At 40.7% G+C, this 27,112-nt stretch overlaps 1 protein-coding gene across 1 annotated transcript in view; it reads right to left on the bottom strand.

Annotated features, from left to right (window-relative positions):
• Positions 1-27,112, bottom strand: part of gabbr2 (gamma-aminobutyric acid (GABA) B receptor, 2) — a 204,500-nt gene that overhangs the window by 14,629 nt on the left and 162,759 nt on the right. The window contains exon 14 of the mRNA XM_004547985.5: positions 173-283. Coding sequence (XP_004548042.2) covers positions 173-283 — 111 coding nt within the window. The remainder of the gene's footprint in view (positions 1-172; positions 284-27,112) is intronic.

Here is a 27,112-nt window from a genome sequence, read left to right as displayed (position 1 = left end):
CTTGTTCCTTCTGCACTTTTCTTTGTTTTTCCTGATTAAAAGGTGTTTTATATAGACTTGTTGGTAAATGTAAAGTATACACTAGAGATAGATTGCAAAAGAAAATCCAAGCCACATCAGCAGACACATCTGCAGATCAATCTTTACATTTGACGAAATCCTGTTTCCTCACCATTAGTAGCCCCTTGTAGGCATAGACGATGCCCAGCCAAATGGTCATGTGGGTGTTCTCACAGTGCTCCAAGAAAGGTCGGATGGCAATGTCTCGGCCTTGGGGGTCGGCCTGTTGACAAAACAACAAATAGACAAGAAAAAAAAACTGAGTACAGCTCCCACAAAAGTACCAATCTCATCCCAGAGATTGAAACATTGCTGTTAACTCATAACCACCTGGTTATGAGTAGGAAAAGATTGCTGTTTTGGTTCCTTCAAAACATTAACCCGACATGTTTGAAGACAACATTTAACTGTGACGGCAAGGCGAGTGCCACCCACTTTGCTATTGCATTGACAAACACTGTCACTGGAAGAAATGATAAAACCAACAGAGAAACACTCTAAATAAGCTCTACATAAAGAAAGCCCTCAGTGAGCCTTTCGGCTGTTCTCACATTAGTTTTCGCTTTGTGGCTTACTTCACAAAGGAAATACAGACTATCCAATGCTCCTGCAAATTCAGGGTGTCTGTGATCAGCTATCCAGGTGTGAAATCAAACTGTTTCCCCATCACGGCCACTGGGCCTCTCCAAAGTCAGCTAAAGTTAAATTAATCTGTGCTTAGGATGCTAATGGGCACAACTAATGAAGCTTATTCATTAATGTGATTTACACCTCCTCCTTTCTTTCTTGTTTCTCACTCAGTCTCCGTCACGCTATCTCTTAATCCTGCCATCGTCTCTCCGTTCCTTCCAGCTTTCTCTTCGCTTCCACTTGTCTTTCGCCACAGCTCATGACAGGAGTGACTTGCAGAGCAAATTAGCACCTGTGGTGGATATTAATACGCTAAAACACGTCACCTCCCCTTTCCCTTTTTCCCCTCTCGCTACCTTTGAAAAGCCTTTAATAAGAGCATTAGCTTGGCTGCATGGACTCATCTGAGGCCACTCTAATATATCAACTGTGAGACACCTGGGGCGAGGCCGGGCACAATGCCATGATGCTCTCCAGGTGTGTGCATGTTTAGTATTCGCAATTAGACATGTCTAATGTCTCAGCAGATGGTGTGTGAGCGTATGTGTGTATAAGCAAACCCAATAACATTTTTCACGAAACGTAGTCTATAATCGAAATTCCTGGGAAACAAAAAAAGAAGAGTAAACAAAGGGAAAAGAAATACACTGAAAAGATTGCCTCGTTTCCATCCTCATACCTATGACACTGTACTTTTTATTAATGCTCTCAACCATTCACAAATGCACACCTACACATACACACCCCAAAATACCTTGTGCACTTGTCATTCTGACATGAATATTCTCCATTCAGCTTGCATTAATTTAGATTACAGCTATTCATGCCTCCCTTCATGACCTTGATGAATTTATATTAGAGGTTCTCTATAGGATGATGGCTTAAAATGGGAAATTGGTGCTTAAAAAGGTGCCCTGACTCACCCGAAAGAAAGAAAAGAAAAGAAAATGGGCCCATAACACATCATTTCTGGGTATCCTTGGCGAGTTATATCATAGTACAGTTTCCTAGCTTTTATTCCCATGCCTCTATCGTAGAAATACAACTTCCACAGTGTTCCCTACTCAGCTTCTCTTCACTGCTCTTTCTGTTTCAAATGTTCAGCTCTGCACAGGATTACATATGCAGTTAGTTAAACATTGCAAACGGTTTGCAAAAAAAAAAGAAATAAAAAAGAAAATACACGACACAAACCTTCCCTCCCCCCACAACAACTTCTCCACAATCTTCAAAACTTCTGATGTCGCAAAGCAGAAACATACTGAAGACTGAGGATCGCTTCGGTGGCAGCGAGTTCACACACTTTGTCAAAGCACTCTCGTACCCCTTCTGAGAGTTTCCGTGGCAGCCGCGTGGTTCATGTCACAAGCGGCTGAGAATATTCTGGGACTTGAGTTTTGGATTCTTGTTAGCTTTAGGTGAAGGACTGATGGAACGGGGTTTCTGCTTTAAAAGCCATCAGAGGTAGACACCCGGGAAAGTGGGACAGGAGATGACGCACAGAAAGGCTTTTTTTTTTCTTCTTTTTTTCTACATGGAACCACAATTAGGAAAAGGAATCCTAAGATTTTCATCGTGCAGCTACAGGGAGCTTCTACTTTCATTTTATTTTTAGCTTAGTAATGCTGTGAGCATGAGAATATCTGTGCATCCCTTATGCATGAGATGTCCTGGTTTTTGCCAAGTCGCAGGGCAGTAGCAGGTTACTGGTTTCATCTCCGGTCATGGGAAGTAATGCGGTTTTTAAACAATGAAAACAAGCAATCTGCAACCTGCTGACTACATCGCAGAGAAGGGCAGTATTTGTATGCACGATACAAACAATGCTTAAGTGAAATACATTTTTTTTTCTTTTCTTTTTTTTTTTACAGAAGACAACATGTTTGAAGCATTTTCAGCAATTTTTGTAATTATGTACTGTCAGACCTATATTGAAACAAAATCCTAAAATTATCTGATGAAGCCTGTGAAAAAACTAACAATGAGTCTCCTTTGATCTAACTTTCCACTCCTTCTCCTTGTTCTTCTGATGTCAAATATCCACAAGCAGTAAACAGCCTGTAAAGACTAAGCCTTGAGACATTTACGTAACGGCCGCCCATGAAAGACAAATGCTGATTACACCAGCAGATAAAGTCAGCGATGTTACATTCCGTTTTAGAAAAGACCGCTGACAAGTTGTTAAGATCGATTAAGACATTATTTTAATTCGATAACACGACATAACAGGCGATGCATGATGTAATTTCACAGCATTTACTGTCTAACTCCTCGGAATTTATGGTGTTATTATACTTGTACAAATCAGCAGCTGAATTATGTAGCATCTCCATTAATGCCTCTCGGCATACGTTCTATGTATCTCTTGTGTTCCGCTTCTGTGATGAAGTTGCAGTGCACTGTTTGCGGCAACATTTAAATACGCACAGATGCGGAAAAGTGCAAGTATCTTAGTTTCCTGATTTTTTACTTTAATTTATCGACCAATGCAGCTGTGCTCAGTGTAAAGGATCTAAAGGATTCAGAGACGAGCTTGAATAGACAAAAATGAACCTAAATATCAGATATTTATTACGAACCTTTAAGTTGTTTTGTTTGATCTATGTTGTCAGACCTCTTGAGAGCTTTTCTACAGAACAGCTTTACTCCATCGTTCTCCAGCATCTTTGTCATTTTTGTATATTTGTGTTTTTGGCTGAGCAGCCTCTTATTCCAACAACAATGCTCCAGGAAGTCACACTTCTTGCAAATCATTTTATTCATTCACTACGAGAGACGCATTCTGCATCGGCGTGCTTTGCATAGTCGCAGCTCCGAGCAAACTTGTGTCACTAACAACTAAATGATAAGACAAAATGAGATATAATGCTTATTAGGCTTGGCTCTCTATCGCAGCAGAGCAGACAGGAGTTCTCGCCTTTTGGAGAAAAGCTGTCTGGGGAGTTGCCAGGCAACAGGGCTGTTGGCGGCAGGCGGTGGTGATGGCGGTAAAAGTGCCGGTTCGCTGTCATTTTTCAGAGCATTAGCCTTCTAACGGGATCACTCTGGGAGGGCTGCAGCGAGCACAGTGGTGGCAGATTGTCTATGGAGAGATGGATCTAGATGAAGCGACTGAGGGAGTGATAGAAGAGGGGAGAAGAAACGAAGGGTGCGACGGAAAGACGACCGGAGCATGAAGTATGGATGGAAAGATTGAGTGTGAAATAAGTGGAGTAATCAAGGGGACGAACAGATCGAGAAGTAGATGATGCTGATCCTGTTTTCTCAAAGGGAAAGCTTGAGGAAATCAGAAAGAGCTATGAAAAGGTGGAGATAAAGATTAGGATTCCAACTATCTGATACACAAGTCATGGTTTTGCACAGGGATGAACATTTACTGTTTATTGTCGTAGCTCACTTACTACACTAGCACAAGTGGCAAAAACCAGACTTGAAAGCACAAAACTAAATTTAGAAATTCCTATTGTTGGCCATTTCGTCTTCCAGCTTCTGTAACTAAGCTTATGAACGGGATTCTGTTCAGCAAGTGACTGAAGTTTCCTGTTACCACGCAACAACGATGAGCCCTTGTACAAAAATAAAACTAGACATGAATATGCTCATTGTGATGAATTATCTATCTCAAAAAGAAGTCTATTTCCCCCACTCCCCACCCCAAGTCGATTATTATACTGAACTGAATTAATTAAAAGACAGAGCTGCCTGAAAGGAAGGTTTCAAAAACCTAAACTGAATGATGTGTTTGGAAAATTTCACTTGTTCACTAAACCCTCATTAAATACTGTCATGTTCCTTTGAAGTCGTTTAAAAGATGAAAAGAGCTCAGACAAAAACTACAGCCGCATGGAGAATCCTGCCTTTCTGTTTTCCCATGACTCCAAAAGTAGAGCTACTGGGGCTTGTTCTAAGATATGGATCTCGATCTGACTGTATCACGCCCTCTGGCCCACTGGACAGCAAGAATAGATAGACCAGTATGTGAGGGGAGGTGGAGAGCTCACTCATTGTCACCTGCAGCTACTTCACACAGAGGTGTGTCAGTGTGAAACATATGTCACTGTGGGTGCCAACTTGTGCACATTCTGGCTGTTTGTGCGCTGTGTATGCATGTGTGTAGAAATGAGCTATTAGGTAAAAACTGAACAGAAGAACTCCATCCCTCAAACCAGCCATTAAAACGCAGGAGATTTTCACCACTGTGAAAGAATGAGGGAGAGATGAGGACAAAAATAATATAGGTCTCTTGGCTGGAATTTTAGACTACTGCAACAGTCTGTGTCAGTGTAACGTTGGGCAAAAGAGATGAAAATGACTGTGGTGGAAAAAAGAGATGAAAAGCACCGGAAATGGGATTTAGTGAAAAGATAACTGTCTACAGTGGCCATTTTTTAATCCCTTTTTAACATTACTTTGTTGTGATTACTGCAGAGATTAAATATTATATATATATATATATATATATATATATATATATATATATATATAACACTAGAACATTTGAACTTTATTTGAAAACATCAAGCAATATTATATGATGTACATCTCGTAATAATAGAACTGCTTGGATTTTGTGATTTGTGATTGGTAATGTGTTGAACGTCAGCGGGTGGCATTACGGCTTTCTGATGCCAAGGGAATCGGCCCAGCCAACTGTTTGCCTGGGCACGGGGACAGAGAGAGAAACACTGATACTGTGCTGTCTGATGGATAGAGATGTCAGACAAACACATTATCCTGTGAGCCATACACTGTTTTCAGACATGAAAACATAGTTGGGTTTTTTTGTGCAATTATAGCTTTAAAATGGCTTTTGGAGATACCCAGGAAGTTCTATGTATACTGCAATATAGTTTATTTCATACTGAGGAAAGTGTAAAAATCAACTGGAAGTATTTAGCATACTGATCATAAGTGAAAAGGATGTAGGTGCTTAAAGGAATGAATGAAAAAGACATGAAAAAAAGGAGCATGAGAAATTGGAAGAGTGGCAGGTGGAAAAAACCACATCAAAAACCCCAGAAGGCAAAAAGATGAGAAGATAAAAGACATCCTGGCGCCAGAGTAATTTGTAGGAACTCATTTGAGAAAGAGCCAGGACCGTTTTCATGAACCCCCTAAGAAATTTTGAACAGCAGTAAAGGCCTTTAGACAAGCAGAAAGAAGCAGTGCATAGTTGGTAATTAGCTCAGCTAGTCGGACATGGAAGATGACACCAGTTCATGCCAAAAAAAGAGACCATTTAGGAACTTTTATTTCTAGATCCTACAACAGAAACAACTACAGATCCATGCATAAGCCAGATGTCAACCTTTGCATGAATAAATGATGATTTGTGACACATCACTGGAAGCTTATTCCCAATATAACTTTTCACACAACACTTTTGTAAGTCTACCGTAAGATCAGGACTAACTTCCAAACTGGTCACTGACACTTATAAGAAAAATGAGTTTTAGTTACCATCTGAACATGCATCAGACGCACCAGTAACCAAAACACAAGTTTTGAGTGGAGGACTTTAAACACAACATCTTGGAATTCATCCTGCATTATCCAACATACTTTTTCCAAGTTTTATTTTATGTCCTAAATGGAACAGTTGGCTGCCTGCAACTGTCGTTACTATTGGATTCTAGGCAATCAAATTCTTATACTTTCTATATTTTACCTGCAGCCAAAAAGAAATATTTTCACACTGTGCACTGTGATCTGATACTGCAGTAACACTGGCAACAAGAAACAAAGCCATCGTCAAAACTGTTGGATTTGACTTTTAAAACTTTTTTAGCCTTTAACACATAAAAATCTGCCATTTTCCTTCTTGTATACATAATGTAATACTTACATTTCCCTCCAAATTTAAGTGTATGTGTAAAAATACACCAAATGTCTTTTTTTTCATAAATTTTTAAATAGATACACATATGTGCACTATATCCAAAAAAGAGTAGAAAGCCAGATTGAAGATCTAAAACAATAGCAGGGGGTATCGTGTGTGTTTTTAATGCAGGGTATTGCCAATGCTGAATTGCATATTTTTTTTATCTGACTGCTTTTCAATGCGGTGTTTTGCAAAAACAAACAAACAAGCAACAACAAAGACATTTGTCATACTGCCATAAATAGAGTGATGCTGAAAGCTTGTAATTCTGAATCTCATCTCACCTCTCCACAGAGGTGAGATGAGATTAATAACAGACATTTCCACACTTATCCTGAGGTTATCAGGCACTTTGCTGTTCTGTGGCAGCAAAGCACCTGACTGTGTCACTTGATGTGGCTCATCACTTGAGTGTCAGATGACAAACATGGGATGACGCACAAAAGTCATCTGTCAGGGTCTAAAAGACAGAAATCAGTGGTAAATGGACTGGTTCTTACATAGTGCATTTTACTCTGTATGAATACTGATTTACTGTAAGACACATTCATCTATTCACATAGATTTTCTTTCTTACTCTATGAATCAGGCAAATTCTAACGATCACAAATTCACCCCCTGATAGATGCATTGGGGCCTCAGTCTCTTGCCCAGGGAAACTTCAATGCATGGACACGAGGAGGCAGGGATTAAACCACTGCCCTTCTGCCTGATAGAGGAGCTGCTCTATCGCCTGAGCCAAGGCTGATAACTTTAGGCCTAACTTATACTTGAGTTGTACTCTGACTTTTGCTCTTTGGCTAGTAGCTGGAAACACTTTTTTCTCCACAGAGAATCTTCACTTTTTTAAAGTTAACCTTGTTTACAGCTGTGATACCATGGTAACATAAACATCCAAATGAGAACATAACATAATTATCACAGTGTGAACTGAGGTCACATCAGATAAGTAGTGTGACCATTTTCTGGTTCACTCTTTGTAACCAGAGGGGATGCCTACTGCTGGCCATCAGCATAAATGCAGTTTTAAGCAACTTGCCTGAGCTTCAGTTTTGAGATCCTGAGGCTAGGCCCTTATCATGCTGTACCATACCATTTTATTTATGAAGCACTTTTTAAAACAAAAACAGGGCTGACCAAAGTGCTGAACAATAACTCCAAACATAAAAGGCCAGAGGGTAAAAAATAAAGAGGCACAAAGAGCTGTAGACGTTAAACAATAAAGGAGTAACTTAAAATCACAGTCAGCATCTCACACTGGGTCAAAGGCCAGGGAGTGAAAGTCTGTATTTAAGCAAGATTTAGTGAAGGAGACTGCCTGAATGATAGTGGCAAATCATTCAACAGTTTTGGAGCTGCAACTGTGAAAGCTCTTTGAGTTTGCATTGCGTCACTGGAAGCAGTAAAAGCATCTAGTCTGCTGAGCTTAGGAAGAACAAGATGGGACACATAGGTCAAGCAGTTCAGACAGATTAAAATGAGACGCGATCATTAAGAGATATGTTTAAAAAACAGAAGCCAGTAAAGGGAAGCTAAAACTGGAGTGATGCACTTTTGCGCGCTTGCACCAGATAAAAATCAAGCATGGGTATTTTGCACAAGCTGTAGGTGAGCAATGGAGGGCTGGCTCATTCCTATAAAAAGCACATTGCAGCAAAAGAGATGAGACATAAAAGAATGTATTAGAGTTTCAAGGTTGGATTTGGATGGATAAGGGTTGATTTTTGACACCAGCCTCAACTGGATAAAGCAATCATTTCCCCAATGTGTTTATATGAGTATTGAGCTTTAGAGTAGGATCCATTTTATACCTAGTGTAAATTGGTGATAAGGATTTTGTTATATGGGGCTTTTTGGAAAATAGCACCAAATGGGAGCAGGTATAAAGAGAAAAGGAGAGGTCCAAGAATCGAGCCTTGTGGTACCCCCAGGGGAGTTCAGCAGAGGTGGATGTAAAGTCAACAGCGCTAACAGAGATGGGTGTCTTTCCCAAAATGTCAAACAGGACAGTTGGTATCATATTTATAGGCACTGCATCATTCATTAGTACGTAGGGTTATTGTTTTGAGGGGCACATTTTAACCCAAAACACAATCTTTCCCTCCACCTCATGAGTGAAAGCAAAAGTAAACTGTGGTCTCTCTTACTGAAAACAGGACAGCACGTTCTCAGCGTGAGAATGAGAAATGAGCAGAAGTATAGAAAAAAATAAGCCATCAGGGAAGGGCAGGAAGGAGCTGAGGGAGATAGCTGAGGGAGGGAAGGGGTGGCCCAGAGAGGCTGACCTACATGCAGAGGGGGCATGGTGGCAGGGCAGCAACATGCCGCTGGCACTCCAAGTTGTGGGTCTCAGCCGTCCTTCACAGTATATGTGAACACCATATAACTGTATGAGCGCGCATGTGTGTATATGTGTGTGTGTGTGACTGGGTGAAAGAGCTTGTGTGGGTTTTACTGTAGTGTCCTAGTCATACCAGATGGGTGACTAGGATATTCCACTCCAGTGCATCTTCACAGATATTATTCTGCCTCACTTCAGAGGGAGAACTGAAGGTAGAGGTGGAATGAAAGAGGGAAAAAAACAACAGAGATAACGAAACACGAGTTCACTGTCCTCTGTGCTGTCTCCACACATGCATACGCTTTAAACTGTTCGGTCTTTAATCTTCATTAAACTATAGAATTCACATCTCACCATTCAGTTTCCATCCCTCTTAAGACAGTCTCCTCCTCTTCCTTTCGACTTCCCCACTAATGAAGATAAAGCGATCTCTTTACTTAAATGTGTCTGTCTGCATTTCAATATTTCTGCTCTCTTGCTTGCTTGAGCATCCACCCCCTTTTCTTCCTTTTTTCATACTAGCCTGTAATCCCATTTGAGGACTAATCCCTCTGATAGAACCGTGGCCCAACAACCTTCTAACCACTACTGGGCCAAATTGGCATAAACTGTGAAAGGGTTTTTTCTCCCCTTCCTTCTTTCTGTTGTTCTCATCTTTGCAAAGAAAAGGGCACAATAATATTTTGACAAAAGACTGATTTCATGTTGTTCAGATAACTGGCTGAACTGCTAGTGCTCGACAAAGCAGAAAAAAAACCTAGAGCTTCAGGCAGAGAAATTAACCACTGGTTATGGGTTCATATTCTCAGTGATGATTGTCTGTGGCTACAGGAGCCTGTACTTCCTGTATCCCCCCCGCCGGGTACCAGTAGATGCTGTATCATCTATCTGTGTAAGAGTGTGCTTTAATCTGAAGCATTAAATTGGTCTTGTTGTATCAGTAGCATGTGTCAAGTTGAACGTTTTTTACCTGAGATTCACATATTTGTATTTTTACCAGCATCTGAGGGCTATGAATTGAAAAATTCATGAATCGTCACATTATCAACAAAGTCAGAAGTGTGCTGCGATCCCTGGTTAGTAGCACTAAAACATTTACTGCAGAATGCTGCGTTTTATTAGCACTGTCATCACCAGATTCATTTTCACAGTGTGGTACGTTTTGGGTGTTTTGTGCAAGAGTTGTGCAACCAAACATGAGAGGTTTACTTTGTTAACAAGTACTAAAATAGAAACAAGTAGATGAGCGCTCCCAAACAGACTTATTTACTCACTAATGCATTCGTATTATTACGGCACAATGACACACACGAACACACAAAGCTACATTATAATGAAATATGCACGCACTCACACTGGTGCAGCTCCCTGGGCTCCGACGGGGAGCTGCCTTAACTGATTTATTAAGAGCTAAACGCGTCATTAGTGTAAGCGGCTAACCCTGAACGTTGGACTCATTAGAATATGCAAATGCTGCGGTACAGCCTCACATTCTTTTGCGATCAAAGGCTCCAAATGCTTATGTGGCTGCTGTTCTTTAACACAACTCCCCGCCATAACCCTAGCTTACATCAAACTGCCCATCTGTGTTGCTGTATGTTGGGCACAACTGTAACTGCCTTATGTCGCTGTTGCTGCCGTTTTCATCATTATGGAAGTTTGTACATTGCTGGGGAATTCCATGTACTTGTGGGAAGTGGTAGCATGACAGAGAAATGGGAATAGTGTTAATGAGATCTGTGTACTGCTGGGAAGCAGGTGCATCCTTTTAGAGGCATGAGTTTATATTCTGGGTTTATACATAGATAAGAATATCCAGTGATCTAGAAACTTAAAGTATATCCTGGTACACTCAAAGCTCACTGGCTGCACAAAAATGGCAGAACTAGACTAGAAGCTGCTGTAGCATCAGTCAGAGCTAAACAGGAGAGTATTTGGTCAGTGAAGGAAGAACAAAGAAAAGCACTTATTTTTTCTAATGACTGCCTTTGGATTTAACCACTGGGATCACGTGATGCTGTGATGCATTGATGAATTGTTGATATTTGTGTCTAAACTCATTCTGTGTATGGGGCAAAAGTGACTGCATTGCTAACATGTGAAACATGGAAATAAGCTACAATTTCCACTCACATGTCCCTCCCCATTATCTAAACTTTTAAAATCCAGTCCACTCAAAGACACGCCCCTTTAACACCTCGGTGGACTTCTTCATCTGAAGGGCCACAATCAGGGTTTGTAACTCAGTGGATTCAGTGAGAAATGAAAGCCACGTAGAACTTGAAGGATAAGCCATCTAATATGACGAGTTACTCTCATACATCACCTCACTCTTAAGAATTTCCTCTTTTTTTCTTTCCAACTCTGATTTCCCTTAGCGCCATCTCTCTTTCAGCTCCATGTTTTACCTGGTGCTTGAAAAAAGGCCCATTTTCCAGTTTGCAGACAGGTCAGTGTTTGATGACTCCAAACTTCATCTTCAGATATGCTCTTCTCTAGGACAGATTGGCCCTCAATGTCCCTTTAAATCATAGGTCCCATATATTAGTGAAAGTTTGAGCACCCAAGCACTACATATTTTACTCCACATTTTCCAGCAACAAACACACACATAGCCCTGCACAATTTCCAAAGCTTAATTTAACTTTAGCTCCTGATTGAAGTACTGAGGATTGCAATTACTGATGCCCTTTTCAGCCTTCTCTCAGCTCTTTCTTGATCCTTTGCCCGCTTTCTTTCTAAAGGCACAAAATTCACAATTTGGTTTAATACCTGGAGAGTCTTTGGTGGCATTGGGTTTTCTTGTAAACCAGTCTTAGTCATTACACACCGCATTACACTGAAATAAAAGCCCATCATTATGTCATCAATAACCCTTTTCCATTCTACCTGCTTCACTACATTTCCCATCATCCTTTGTCAAACAAACCCGTGCCAAAAAAATGGGGGTTTGCTGTCAGGAATTAATTTCCGTTCATTTTCTCTTCCTGCTTGTTTACAGTGTCTGACAGAACACCATCCTCATATATCATATAAAGTCTTCCTCAGGAAATTACTGGAAATGACCTGTCGTGTTAAACATTAATTGAACAGAGAAGAGCTATTCTATCTGAACCCGCCATGAGCAAGTGCACTATGTTCACAGAATGACTTAATCTGCTTACGGACACATTCATCTCCAGCACCTAATAACATCAAATGCAACAGTGATTTCACACAATATGAAAGCAGACTATAAATGACCTATTTGCAAATATCCATTTATCTTTATACAGGATGAAACTGGGGCAGGAAATCCCCATAAGGTAGTTCCCTATTTAAAGAATCCAACTGTTATTCTCCTCGAACACGTAGTCATTATTAATGATCACCCATAATGCATATGGGTGCCAAGCAGAATCTTTGTACTTCCAGCATGAAGAGAACACACTATCCTCTTTTCAGGAATCTCTCCCTATACGTATTTTTCTCTCTACCTCATCCTCTGTCCTTCCAAACCGAGAACAGTAATTGAGTCCTCCGAGGCCTCAAGTTGCCATGAGCCCTGTGTTGTGGCTGCTTAATTGGCTGTGTTATTCACAAGTGAATCATGTTGTACTGTACTGCGTCAGTGGTGGAGGCCTTTGAGAAGTGTTTGTCTTCTTCACCAAGGGAGCAGATGGAAAAATTTATACTAACTATATATTTCCTAGTCAATGCATGTGTGTCTAGGAACTGTGCTTTATACTCTGCTTTCATTCTCATAATCTTCATACTTGTTAACATGATAACTGTATCCTGTACATTTTCCTTAGCATTGCCATTAAAAAAAATCTGTCTTCTTATATATCTTTCTCTAAACAGATATTTGCATATTAATGTGGACAATCTGTAGGCAAGGGCCGAGATTTTTGGACTGAAATAAATCTTTAACTCCGTGACCCATGTGTGGTCGCCCTGATTATCTCTCTTCGAGCCAAGTTGTGACAAGACACTCTTGAACAGTGTGTAAAGATGGACATTTTCTGCCTTGCTTGCTTCACGCACCGAAGTGTGTGTGTGTGATTGCATGTGGAGACTAATAGGAGCAGACAGCATAATGCATCCCTTCTCCACTTCACCCTTCCATCAGCTGGCTTCGCCTACAGGACTCGGGTGTTTCTTGACGTACAGTCAAAATGCAAAAAATGTCCAATGGCTGCACATGGATTTGGAATTGAAGAATATTATCTTGGCACATGTGAAACAGCCAACCATGTGAAAACCTTATGTAATCACTTGCTTTGTTAAAGGTCTCTCAGCAGGTGGAAGGACATTAGACCTAATGCAATTATTCCACCTCAGTGGTAGCCATATTAAGAATTTTAAAGGATGAAAATCATTTAAAAAATGGATTAACAATTTTATTTGCATTGCAGAGCCTGGCATCCACCACCTGTTCTCCACCTGCCCTTCTTGTTTCTTTTTTCTCCTTACTATATACCCCCCCCCCCCCATTTTTTAGCTTCCTTCTCCATTCCTATCCTCTCTCTATTCTCTCCGTTCCCTAGTTTCAATCTATTGCCTGCGGGGTCCAGCCTCGTGCTCAACTTTTGGGAGAGACCTAATGATGCAGAAATGCTCTGCAGGATCTCCATGATGCTCTGTGAGAGCAGGAAGGAAGCGCACACCCTCATACAAAAACACAAACACAGGCACACATACAAAATGCACACTCAGGCACAGCTGCAGAGCAACAATTGCAAGTGCCCCCCAGATGCCCCCATACACATGTCAGGGGCAAGTAGTGACAAGAATGTGAACAGTGTGTCACACTGAGAGAAGGAAGAGAAAGTTATATGATAGGAGCATCAATAGCAGCCTGCAGGGGCTGACACAATGAGTTCAACGCCACTGGCTTAATGTGACAGTCCTGCCAGCACCTTGCAGCCTCTGCATGGAAGACATACACACACACACACACACACACACACACACACACACACACACACACACACACACACACACACACACACACACACACACGCATGCACATGGACATTTCCACATAAGCTTGGGTGAGTCAACACTCCCAGGGGGCATCTCTCCACCTAGCTGAAACTTGGCTCTGACAAACACAACACCTTATGGTTAGCTACTGGTGGTGCCCAAGGAGGGACAGCAACACAGGCACCGTTCTTATTCCATGTCTCTAACATCTCTAATAATGCACAAAGCACAAACAGCGCTTCGTGCAGCAATCTCCGTGCACTCCTATTCAGTGCAACATACCCTTTAACATAAGCCAGCAAAGGTTTCTCGCCTTTCGTTGTTTGTGTTTGAGAAAGAGAGACAGAAAGCAGTGTGTATACAGTGCAGGTTGATCAGCCCTCTGCTACATCAGCAGCAGGCAGGAAATCCATAGGAGCTTGACAGTCAATTACTTCAACTGTCATTGGCCTGCCATTGCTGGCTTCCCCAAGGACAGAAACCAGTCACTCCAAAGAATGATGCAAGAGCACCAATCCAAGCAAAGTAGTATCCCACCTGAGCCACGGAGGGCAGGTGCATTCTCAGGTGGGAAAGAGAAAATAGGTATTGATCATTACATTACTGGGATGGTTGTTTTTGGCCTGCCGATGTGCATGTAAATAATAAATAAGTAATTAATGCAGAATGCTAGACCATAAAATACCTGAAGAGAAGCAGATTCCAGCCCTGTGAGGCCTGTAAAAACACTCATGTGTTGCATAAAAATATATTTGTGTTAGATGAGGTCACACAAATATCTTCTACTGAAAATGAAACTAGTCAAAAAAGTATTTTTGAAACTGACTGTCCTCAAGGTGGAAACTTAGCGCAATCAGATTGCAAAAGCTTCCCGCTTCTTTGTGATGACACAGAAACACACACTCAGGCATGCACACTGAAGCACACCTTTACTTTTTGTCAAATTCTCAACCTTTTTCCTTGCTAATCCAAAATATCTCCTCTACAACTCTGGAAACAAGCCCACTGGCTCTTTTCTCTATCGCTGCGTTCCAGTCAAAATGTAAAAAAGGTACACAGACAATTCCTGTTAGGAGAGACAAGCAAAGACAAGTTCAGGATATCATGTGTCTAATCAGTTATTCACTCTCTCATCAGCAACTAATCTAGGAAGTTTTCAATGCATCAAATCAGCATCTAGATCTAGTTCCTGGTAGCAGGAGATCGGCTCTTGATTTCATTTTATTGATAGAGTTGTTGATTTTTCATTTGTTGATTCGTGTGTAACATTAGATAGTTTAATCATGCCACAAAACACTACCCAAGACGGCTGTCCAATTTCAGGACAGCACCCTGCTGCATGACCAAAGATTGTCAGCAGTTACAACAATTCCTTGAAGCCTTTAAGTTTCACTCCAGGGTTCTTTCTTTTTTTCTATTCTTTTTCTTTTCACCTCATTGAGAATTCTGTTGCAGTTTTTGAGGTTACACATCCAGGGATTGTTGCCTATCTACAGAATATAGCATTAACAAGTTGAACAAAAGATGGATGATAGCAGAAATCCCAGCAGAGAAGAGTAATATCTTCTCTCTAATGTGCCGGCCACATGGAACTGGCAGTATGACAGAGATTATTATTATCGTCAGATGGTGCTTGTTTTCATGGCTCAGCTGGTTGAGTTTGGCCATCGGGACCATCACCAGGTGCTGCCACGTCCTCTCTCAGCACAGACCTACCATTGGAGGGCACTGCAGGGTAAGTGCATTCCCTAGCAGGCAACAATGTGACTAGAATTATGTGGGAAGCATATGATGATTTTTTTTTTTTACCCTTGGAGGATAGTATCAGATTTAGATCATATCAGTTTATCTAAATGTAGATGGATTTTATAAAAGCTTGTAAGGAATAAAGGGAGGCAGAAGTAAAGTTCATAAACAAAGAACAACACTCACACTAGGAACAAAAAAAAGCAAGGAGAGTCCAAAGGGAAAAGAAAAAAGTCTATAGCACACAATCTGTGGGCATGTGATGCTGGAGTGTCTTTGAATTAATTTAGTCCAAAATGTAAGAATAGAATTTCTACTCTGATTGAGGCAGATTAATTAAAAACCAAAGCCTTGTTAATTATACCCAGCTATCTCAGACAGATGAGGCCTCTGATGCGTTGCCTGTCGCTCCCTGTAAAGCTCACCTCAGCTCCTCTGGCGCTGTCGCACTTTAGTTCCAGCTCCCCTGTCTCTAACACATTTTGCAGCTGGGAACATAAGTTCACGCCGCAGATAAAACAACAGCCCCACTTTGACCCTTGTTAAAATGATTCCTGTACTTTAATTCTATTCTCACTCATAATTTGTACTTTTCAATCTATGCATTAGTAATAAGTGAAGGTTTACACTTTTCTTTGACAGCTTTTTTTATTCTACTTCTTTTTTTTTAAGTGGATACTGTGATAGGCACGACGCTAAATACTTGAGGGTCGAGTTGGGACTGTGCCGCAACAAAATGCTACTACTCCCTTGCTGCCACTTCTCATTTCTTTCCTTTTATAGGTGTAATGAAGAACAGCGAATACATCTCGCTCCCTCCCTCTCATTCTTGCTCTCTCCCATCTTTCGTCTCTCCATTTCTCTGCCACCTTATCGATCCTCCAATCCAATCAGGCTCTTGCGGCTACGTGAATCTCATTCTGAGGACATGGCAGCACATTTAATCTGAACACAAATCAATAGCAGTATGTCTTGTGAAGGAATGCAAACTGTATATGTATTTATGCATAGGAAATGTGTGCGTATACAAAGCTGGAAACAAGAAAAATGCTGCATATTATTAGTATGATTTTAACCATTCAGGCCTATATTTAAAATGTTCTAATAACTAAGAATCTGTAATCTAAATTTAAAAACTTCCACTTTATACTAAAGTGCTGCCTCCTTAGTGAGTGATTAGGATAAGAAAAGGTGATATACTGGCCATGTGTAGATAAAATGATGCAGATAAGTGAAGTAACAAGAAATGTAGCTTTCCGTAGGTGCTTGCAACCTGACACCTTGCTGCAGATAATATAAAAAAAATACTGCACTGCTGTTAGGACTGTTTTGAAACTGCTGTGTAATTCTTTCAATATTACAAACACACATACACACCTCTCCTATGGTTGCAGTATAGACTAAGTTTGCTTTTTTACCTTCAGAAACAAGATTCCACTCATACGTCCTCTCTGTCTTTGCTCTTCTGTCATGTACAGTTACTGTGCACTATAAAATGCTTTAACGGAGCGCTGTTATTTCTTATTTATTTGTTTTCACTGTGCATCAGATTACATCTCAGCAATGAACACGGACACAAATTGTCACGCATGGAGCACAGACCCATTAGGATCAGAGCCTGGAGAAATAAAGTCATAGGCAGGCAGAGCAAACACGTACACACACACAGTTTTCAGTAAAGGCAGTCAATGTTGCACAGTATGTCATTCAGGTTAATTACCGGACAGATGGTTGTCAGCGCGACTGGGTGGGTGTGGATGTGCATAACAGGGAGGTGGCGTGCCTGTAGCATAACGACACCTCTTCTGTAAACATACATATGCAATGCATTTACAGTGGTAGGTGAGAAGTACAGTACAGTGCACTGAACACGCCGACGTAAACTGACTGACAATCAGTAGACTCTGTTTGCAGCAATGGAAAGATCTCCTCCTGCCTAATCATTTCCAAACTACTTTGTCGCTCTCCCTCTCGCCATCACCTCTTCTTGCTCTTTCTCTCTTTTATGCACTCCTAACACCCCTTCTGCGTCGCCGCGCTCTCACTAATCCACAGTGACACATCTCACCATTCGAATCTCACACAGAGACCGCCTGCCTTGCTGCAGCTGATAATGTGCAATGCGCCACAGAGAAGCAATCAGACGATTTAACACAGAAATAAACAAGCAGTTCGCACATGACAGGTAATTCGTCATTAATGACTGTAATTTTCAGCAGTCGTATCTACTTCTGGACCGCTATAGTTAACATGTCAACATGCGGCTGTTGCTCAATTCCATTGTGAAAATCACATATTAAAAAAGCCAGAAGCATATGGGCTTAAGCTATATTGTCATATAACGTTAAATGAAGCGGAGCTAGGACGATGTGTTTCGTTTCTAAATCTGGAAATTATGATAACAAATCTGTGATGCATAGCACTGGGAGATCTCATGCTAATTGCAGCAAGATGCTAAATGTTTTCACCCTGAGTAGAGGCACTAACGTTCTCCTGATGTACTGTATTTAACTTTGTGAAGGATATAACTCTAATTTTTTGTCTTATATACATACAATTACATGCTGGATGTCAATAAATATGGCCAAAGACTGAAATTAATGAGGTCACCATATGTATAAAAAAATCTAAGTATAGGTAGAGCTTACAACTTAATACATCATCTCAGCCCAAAGAAACCTCTGACATGTTGTTCAGACCTTCTGTTTGAGAGGAGGAGCCAATCAGAAGAAAGTAAGCTGAAAGGAGGGGTAGATAAGCTTAGTTCAAATAGTGGCTGAACTGAGGGGCTACACCAAGCCATAGTACAAAATAAATAAGGCCATTTTAAACTGGATCGTGCAAAGTTTCTCCAGTATCATTTAACAATAAAACTATAAATGACTTTCTGAAGAGCAAAACCCCCCAAAAGGAGCAAAAAAGCACTATAAAGGGCAGTAGGACACTTAAGTGGATGAGGTATAGTTCAAGTAGCACCATATAGTTTACATCCCGCCCTCCCAGTGCTCCTTGTGAGCTTATTGATCCGGGACATTCATAATCGCTCTCTGCTCTTTGTGTTTCCGGAGGTTTGCAATGGCAGAGGTGGCTGCATACACCAGAGGACAGACAAATAAAGGGAGGGAAACCAGGCACAAGGACAGCCTGTCACATTCACTCAAGTGAGAAGACCACAATAAATAGGACATATTTATTGCTACATTACATAAGGATAACTTTCAGTTTCAGCATAGTGATGGTGGGAGACGTGTTCTTTGGCAGGGATGGTGCATTTAAAGAAGACAGGAGGCAGTCAGGTGTAAAACACACCCTAAGCATTGCCAAGTTAAGATGATAAATTTGACACAGGTACGTTAACACAGAAACTTGTGTGGCTTTTATACATTTAAAATGCTTCACATCAGATTATCACTTAATTGGAACCAATTTCCTCCTCAGTGTTTTGTTCCTATCACCTACACCAACCCCTCGTTTTTATGTAAAGAGCATTATTAATATCGGTTAAAGCAGCATGTGCAGGCTTGTCTGTAAAAAAAGATGCTTGCAGATCAAAGTGAGTGGAAAATTCACACAGGTCAAATCCAATCTCAACCATGCTACTTACTCCCACAATGACAACAAAAAAGGGGGAAAAAAATCTTCTGGGCTCTTTGAAGAGTTGACTTTGGAAATGACAGTGAATAAAATCACAGGTTGGAAAGAGTTTAAATAGAGGTGAAATTCACATGCGCACAAACACCACATGCTACAGATCACAGACAGATAAGAGGAGGGAGGGTTATTTACTACATATATCCTGAGTGAGTGAACCTGAAAAAAAGACTCTCTCTGGAGAACTGGGTTACATGACTCAGGCGTGTATATATATTTATATATACATATCTAAAACCTCTCCCTTTTATATACAAATATTAAACGCAAACATGTGGACAACAATAGTTTGTCACAGCTACCGCTGATGATTTATAGGCGGGAGCAGGACGGGCGTAGTGCCAGGTTCCTGCAGCTGCGCTGGGTTTAATTATCTGACCTTCTCGTCGACTGGCTTGCAGGATTCCTGCCGATGGCAAGCGCTAATCAATGTCACCCTCGGCAGTGTGATGATAAGTAGCCATGACACCCTTTATTCCCCCCTTCCCTGTCTCACTTTGTCTCTCATCACATATCTTCAACTTCTTCTCCTCTAATGTCTCCATCTCATAATTCTAGCTGGTATAGACCTCTCACATTTTAGCTCCCGTGCCCCCTGTAGCTCTTCAGCCTTCTCTCTCTCTCCTCCAGCTCTGCCCTTGTCTCTTTTCACTCTCCCTTAAGTCCCCGGTCCCTCCTTCCCATTCCTACTATCTTCAGGTCTCTATACTGCTAGTGTCTGCAGCGTGCCAAAAGCTCAAGGTCTTGTGTAAAAGAACCTTTGCACTTAGTGGGATGTATTTGTATGCCTGGGCTATAATGCTGAGGCCGTGCTGGTAGTTTGTTCAAGCAGCACAGAAGTGCTCTCAGCTCCCCATCACTGGCAGACCTTGGTCGTCTTCTATATCTGACTTCTCTGCATACTGGTATATGTGTGCTTAGGTGTTAGTACATAAATTTGGAGGGTTGGCTGGGTCAGTGATTAACCTTTCTGTAATTGCCCCCTCCCCCTTACTGTGTCACTAAGTCTCTCAGTGGTGGCTCGTTGTCCTTGAGGTGAACCCAGCTCGGTCAATGCAGTGCGGTGTCGCTGCAGTTTGTAACAGCTTGTGGCCTCGCATGAAAAGTAATTAGCGAAAGAATAAATCTCCAGTAGATCTCACCATAACATAGTTCACACCTCAAACACAGCTGTTACTTTAACTTATCAGAATTTAGATTATCATTTATTATTCATTCACATCAGCCCGCACCAAAGTCAGCAAAAGCACCACCTTGATTGAGGACCTGGGATGTATCAAAGAAAGAAAACAATCCTCTTCCTGACTCAATCCCTGGCAGCAGTATTTTCAGCTTAGCCAAGGGCTGGGTTGCAAGCCAGCAAAGGTCACAGTGACTACTATTGGTCGGTCTTTCTATCCTGTCTCACGCTGTCTAGACAAAGAGTAGAGATTAGTAGCTATAAAGACCATAGTATTAGGTCACTGGAGATTAAAAAAGGGTGTGAAAAAAACACACTACTTTTCTAAGTTTTATATATATATAACATCATTTTCTTTTTTGAGGGAAAACATTTCTTACAAGTAGTATCAGTTTAGCAGTGCAGGGTTAGTGGCAGGAAAGTAATTAGCATTTCTGCATCAAGCATACTGTTCAGTTTAGACTGGTAGCAAACTTGAGCTCAGTGGTAATCCTGGCAGAATAGCTGATCACAACATCAGACCACATCAGCTGATTACTCAGCTGATACCATTTTGCAAGCTGACAAGTCTTACATAGAGCAAGCTATTCAAAATGCTTTAGTGTGCCTACACTTAGTCCTTGTTTTTCTCTGCAAGCTGCTTTGCAACCCACCTCCAACCCACTATTGCAGTTTTCTTGCTGCTCTCTCCAACTCCCCAACTCCACGCCTACAAATGAAATTACTGGGAGGTCTCAGACCACAGCTGTCCAGATGATACACAATTACTGCTAATGGAAATAAAAATCAACTTTGAACTGTAGTGCTGATCAAAACAAAATGTTCTTAAAACTCATCAGACCACAAACAACAAATTTGTCATTAAACTAAGTGACAAAAACACACTGTTTGTTCTTTCTTTCCTGCCATTGTCTTCTCATATTTATTAAAGCTTGAATTCTACTGAAGTACCTCAGTCAGTCAGTCCACTTGTTTAGCTATGACAAATTTCAGGTAGCTTATTCCTCATAAAACAACTAAACAATAACAACTCAAATATTCCAATCTGATCAAGTAAAAGGATAGCCCCATGCACTCTTATTTGATCCCTGGCATATCTGCAAATTGTCTATGTTATTCCCTGTTCCCGTTTAATTTCTCTCTAGGTGTCCCTCATCATCACCTGACTGCTTCTGGGACCACAATCATCATCATCTTTGCTATCCTGACTATCATTACCATCATCATCATCATAATCATCATCATCATCGCCATCACAAAAAGTCACTGGCATCATCAAATGCTGCATCTCTATCTGGAGTTAATAACTAATCATAGCTGTGCCCCTGGCCAGATGAGATAGAGCTGCCTTTCCCTAATCTGTGAATGTGTGTGTGTGTGTGTGTGTGTGTGTGTGTGTGTGTGTGTGTGTGTGTGTGTGTGTGTGTGTGTGTGTGTGTGTGTGTGTTAGCCACCAAGCCTTAATGGAATCCTCAGGGCTGTGTATGAGCAGACGAGGAGCATTGATGAATGCGCCTGGTCATTGATAGGAGGTGTCTCTGGTATCAACGAAAGACAGAGGGAGGCAGGAAGATGGAAAGATGAGGGTAAGGCCAATTGTATGGATAGAAGAAATGTGAGAAGGGATAAGAGTCAAGGGAAAGAAAGAAACCCAGAAGAGTGCAAGAAACGGACAGCACAATATTGATAGAAATACGAGGGAGGGGAAGCTGCATATTACAGCTGAGTGTTTGCATAAGTGAGATTACAGTCAAGCATACTATTTCATACTAAAGCCTCAAAAACAGACGTAATCACTTCAACAGTGATATTTACAGGCACACACACATGCACAGAAGTACATACCCATATTATTTTGTATGCGTACATATGAGATTCATGCAAATTCAAATATGCAGACAGTATATCAACAACCAGTGTCCACACTACAGCGGTTAAAGCCGTAGCTGTAAGTGTGGAAACTCTTGACACCACTTTTCATTTAAAAGACTTCTAATTGGTCAATTGCATACCCCTCATGCTCAATCAGCTGTTGCCTAGCAACTGCAGTCCAGGGAGCAAGGAGAGAGAAGTCGAGAAAAAAAAAAAGGTTCGGGAAAAGAGTGAGAGGAGAGTAAAAGAGGTGCAGGTGACGGTGGAGGTCGGGGGTAATTCACTGTTTGTGCTTATTTTGCGAGAATGAAAGACAGCTACACGAGGAGGTGAGTGAAGAAAGGGAGGGACAGACGGAGAGAGGGAGAGAAATCACACAGCACATACAGATGGAGCAGAAAGCAAAAGGAAGCAAATGCTGCCAACGAATTCCATATTCGACAGATTCACTTGAACAGGCTCAGTCATGCACAACCACATGTCCAATTTACCAGCTAGTGTCAACAAATACTGCACCTGCGAAGCAGTCCTAAGAGTGCTCTCCCGCATGATTCAACGATAATGCTGTCAGCTTACACCTACAGTACACTGTTGTCCCTCACAAGACAAATACCACTGCATTGCCAAACCATAAAAAAAACATACTGGGCAAATAATCTTCACAAAATGATGAAATCCTGTGTAAACTACAACCTCTTTTGACTTGGCTAGATGTCCGGGTTCCCCTCTTCTTCCCCTCCCAAAACAGACTGAAGCAGAGAGGAAATAAATCAAAAACGCAGGAAACATGAAAATGCTTTCAAACTTCAAACAGCTTTATGCAGGGGTAAATCATAGAGGAGCTAACATATCTGACAAGACACGTGGAGCTAAATCAGCTTTAAATATAGAAACATGGAGGCGGAACTCCATTGATTTATTTATTTTTGAATATTCAGACATTCAGAAGGTACAGCGTGCACTCATAATCTTCTCACAAACATGATTTCCCATATGGAAAAGAAATAGTAAAAACATATATGATTTACTCATGAAAGTGGCCACTTTCTCATTTTTTTAGTAAGTATACAAAACATACAAGTTTCATTATATAATTTTCCAAGGGATCTTATATGTGTTTTCACTCTTGTATGCTTTTCATACAAGTTTCACACAAGACAGATACAAACTTTATAAGATTTATATATATCTTTTCCATATGGGTTCAAGTGCAGCACAATATACTTTCATCAGCTGGCACAGTTTGATGGTTACGAAGAGAATAACTTAATCTCAATCTATCAGTGGTCTTTAATTTCTAATTGACTTGCTCCAGTAGCTTTCTGGTCCATAAATCAATTAATTAACAGTTAACATTTAGACCACAGTTGCAAAATCGATGTCCCTTCACAAAACATTTGGCCCTAAAAACAAATTCAGCTTGAGTTTTCATTAGCACATAATGCAGCACTCTTTATATAGGTTGGGGCATGCGTCCTGTCCAGGTGGAGATTAGATTAAACTTGCTGCTGGCTGGGACATTCAAATACAGGCATAACTATAAATAGAAATAGGACGTCCCTCAGGGAAGACCTGTCACACAGTTACTTAGAGTACCACAAAATAACAGGCCAATGACAAAGGCACCATGTTGTGCCGGGACCTACAGCATGTACAGCAGAGTAGCTGCACAGTATGTGTAGAAATGGGTACACAGAAATGTGATCGTCAAAGAGTCACTTGCAACTGGGTCTTTTTCAACAGTTAACTATCCAGTTACTTAGAGGAGAGCACCTTGTCATTCATTCAAAACACTAATTTAACACAAGTAAAATATAACACAGCACACACAGTAACAACACCTTATTATACATGCAACAACACAGAGCTTGCCTATCTATTAGGCAAACTCTCAGATGCTCATGCAGCCATGCAAAGCACCAAGGAATGTGTGAGGTCTGTGTACCCTTCCCTTTTATTCTCTCCCTCATATCCTGCTTCCCTCTGGAGAGGGTCGATGAGAAGAGGCCTAGGTGGGTGGCGGTTATCCCTTAATGACCCGGTTTACTTTGAAAAAGCATTGATCTCAGCCAGAGCTTTAATGCTAACAAAGGAGAGTCAAAACCCATATTAGCACCACCTTGGCAATGCTGCTGCTGCGTGGATAATGCGGCAGATGATGTTCTCCTTCATTATGAGTGAAGACTTTGTGACTCTCATTGCTTGTCCTGTGATCACTCATTGGTAAATCCCTGTATAATTTACTTTTAAAAGAAATCCAACAAGCCAACCAGAGTGCAATAAATACAAAACAGGAGTTGATTTGGGCTCTAGTGAAAGGAGAGCATAGTGTCCTTCAGATGGCATTCACATAATCAACAGTTGACTGAAATGGATCAACTAAAACATCGATTTTTAAGATGTCTTAGTTGATTAAAATCGATTCTAGCTTGGATAACGTGATATCGGTTCATTAAAATCCTGAATCGATTTTTTAATATAAATTTATTTTGCCCGAAAAGCCAGAATCTCAGGTTAAACCTCACAAAATTTCAACAACCACCAAACAGTAAATGAGAGCAGGTACACGGATTCTGCACAAAGACGTAAACACAAAGCGCGGACCCGCCGACGGATCAGAATCAGTGAGATGTCACCTTTCTTACCGGATGGCACGGACTGGCTGATTCTGATGTTTCGGCGGGTCCCCGCTTTGTGTATACGTATTTTTTTTTGCGCTAGATTCTGAAGCTGCAGGTTTTATCTCTCTCCAACCAAAATTCACTGAACCAGCAGCAAAAGAAGCAGCAAACTACACTTCACATTTGATAAACATTGTCATGAATTCCCTCTTACTTTTACTGTTTTGCTTCCACCCAGGGGCGCATCTAGAGAAACTTTCTTAGGGTGGCATGAGGGTGGCAAAGAAATCAAATGGGGGTGGCAAAATCAAAGCCTTTTTCATATAAATATAGTCTATAACTTAATTATTGTCTGTAGCTGACATGATTACACACTTTAGTTACATAAAACATGTGAGTTTTGATTTTATGTACTGTATAGCCTGTATAATAAATAAATATGTAACCCAATAAGTGTAAAATCCAGAAAGCTACACAACATGGGGCGGTTCATTTACAAACACAAGTCTAACTCCAAAAAACAGTCTCACACTGTTTTTTGGAGTTTATACATGCTTCGTCTCCAGGGCCCACTGTATATATTTATATCTAAACATATATAAATAAAACCACGTTTGTTTACATTAGTAATTCTTTTTGTGCATAATTTTATATTGTTGTTAATAATAAATTAATTAAAGCAACAAAGCAACCTGAAGAGCCCGTTGGGAGCCGAAAGAGCCGGTTCTCTAAAAAGAGCCGAAAATCCCATCACTATTGTTTACAGCGCTGTCGGCCGCTGCTTTTTTCCTTTTACTTACTTCCGAAAAGAAAGCCTCATTTCTGTTGTTCAATAGGCTACTGAACAAATTTAAACTTTTTAAAACTATGCAAAATTGCAAAACGCTTAGCTGTGTCTCTAATAAAACCTCTGTAACTTTGCTCTGCTTCCCTTCAGCAGCATCAGGTAATGTTCATATGTTGATTAAGGGTTTTCTTTCGTTTTTGATCTACTGCAGAACATTTTTATAAAATCCCAGGCCGGGAAAATCACCTTCATGTTTTTCTGTGTTTTATCCTCAGCTACTTTGACACAAAGGCATCTGCTGTAATGCTCACACCTTTGATAAAGTCTCGCAAGTGTCAGCTTTCTTTTTATAGATATAAAAATATGGAAATGTACTGATGCATGATCTGAATTATAATATTTCTGACTGTCTAAGGCAAAATTTCCCTGATTCACATCGAATCGAATCAAACCGAATTGAATTGAATCGAATCTTCGGGACCTTGTGAATCGGAATTGAATCGATTTTAGAAATCAGTGATGATACCCAGCCCTAGTAATTAGTTCTGAGTCCATTTTGGAAAATAGTAGAAAACAACCGGTGCTCGATGGAAGATACAGTCATGTGAAAAAGGAAACTTTTGCAGGACTCCATGCATGTGAAAAACTAAGTTCCTTACTGCTACCAAAGGAATCCAGACGGTAAGTAGCAACTAGGTACCAGTAATAAAATGCACTTGATAAACTGATCATAAGCTATAGCACATCTATAAATTATTAATATAAATATAATATAATATTTAATAATTTTCTCTAAAAAGAACATGGCAGCATGGAGTAAGCTTGTAGAGTTGCATCTGAAAAAAAAGAAACCTACTTTGGACAGTAGTCCAAAGTAGGTTTGGAGACGATTGGTCACACTGCACAAAACCACATTTGTCAAAAACCAAACACAGCATATCAGCACAAAAATTTCATAAAACTGTCAGCATGGTGGCGGAGGGGTGATGATTTTCGCTTGTTTTGCAGCCACAGGAACGGAGCACCTTGCAGTCACTGAGTCAACCATGAACTCCTCTGCTTATCAAACTACTCTACAGTCAAATGTAAGGCCATCTATCAAGTAGCCAAAGCTTGGCCAAAACTGAATCGTCTAACATGACAAAGAAGTACAGCAGCAAATCTACACCACAATGAATGCATGCAGGTTGTTACGATGGACCAGTCAAGGTCCAGCCCTCAACCTAAATGAAATGCTGTTGCGGGACCTGAACTGAAGCAATGTTGAAAGAAGAGGGGGCCAAAATTCCTCCACAATAATGTGAGACTAATAAAGTTATATAGAAAATGATTAATTCAAGTTATTGTTGCTAAAGGTTGCTTTAAAAGCTACTGA

Source organism: Maylandia zebra, linkage group LG22 (assembly GCF_041146795.1).
Source record: "Maylandia zebra isolate NMK-2024a linkage group LG22, Mzebra_GT3a, whole genome shotgun sequence".
Lineage (NCBI taxonomy): Eukaryota > Metazoa > Chordata > Actinopteri > Cichliformes > Cichlidae > Maylandia > Maylandia zebra.
This window is presented reverse-complemented; position numbering and strand designations above follow the sequence as displayed.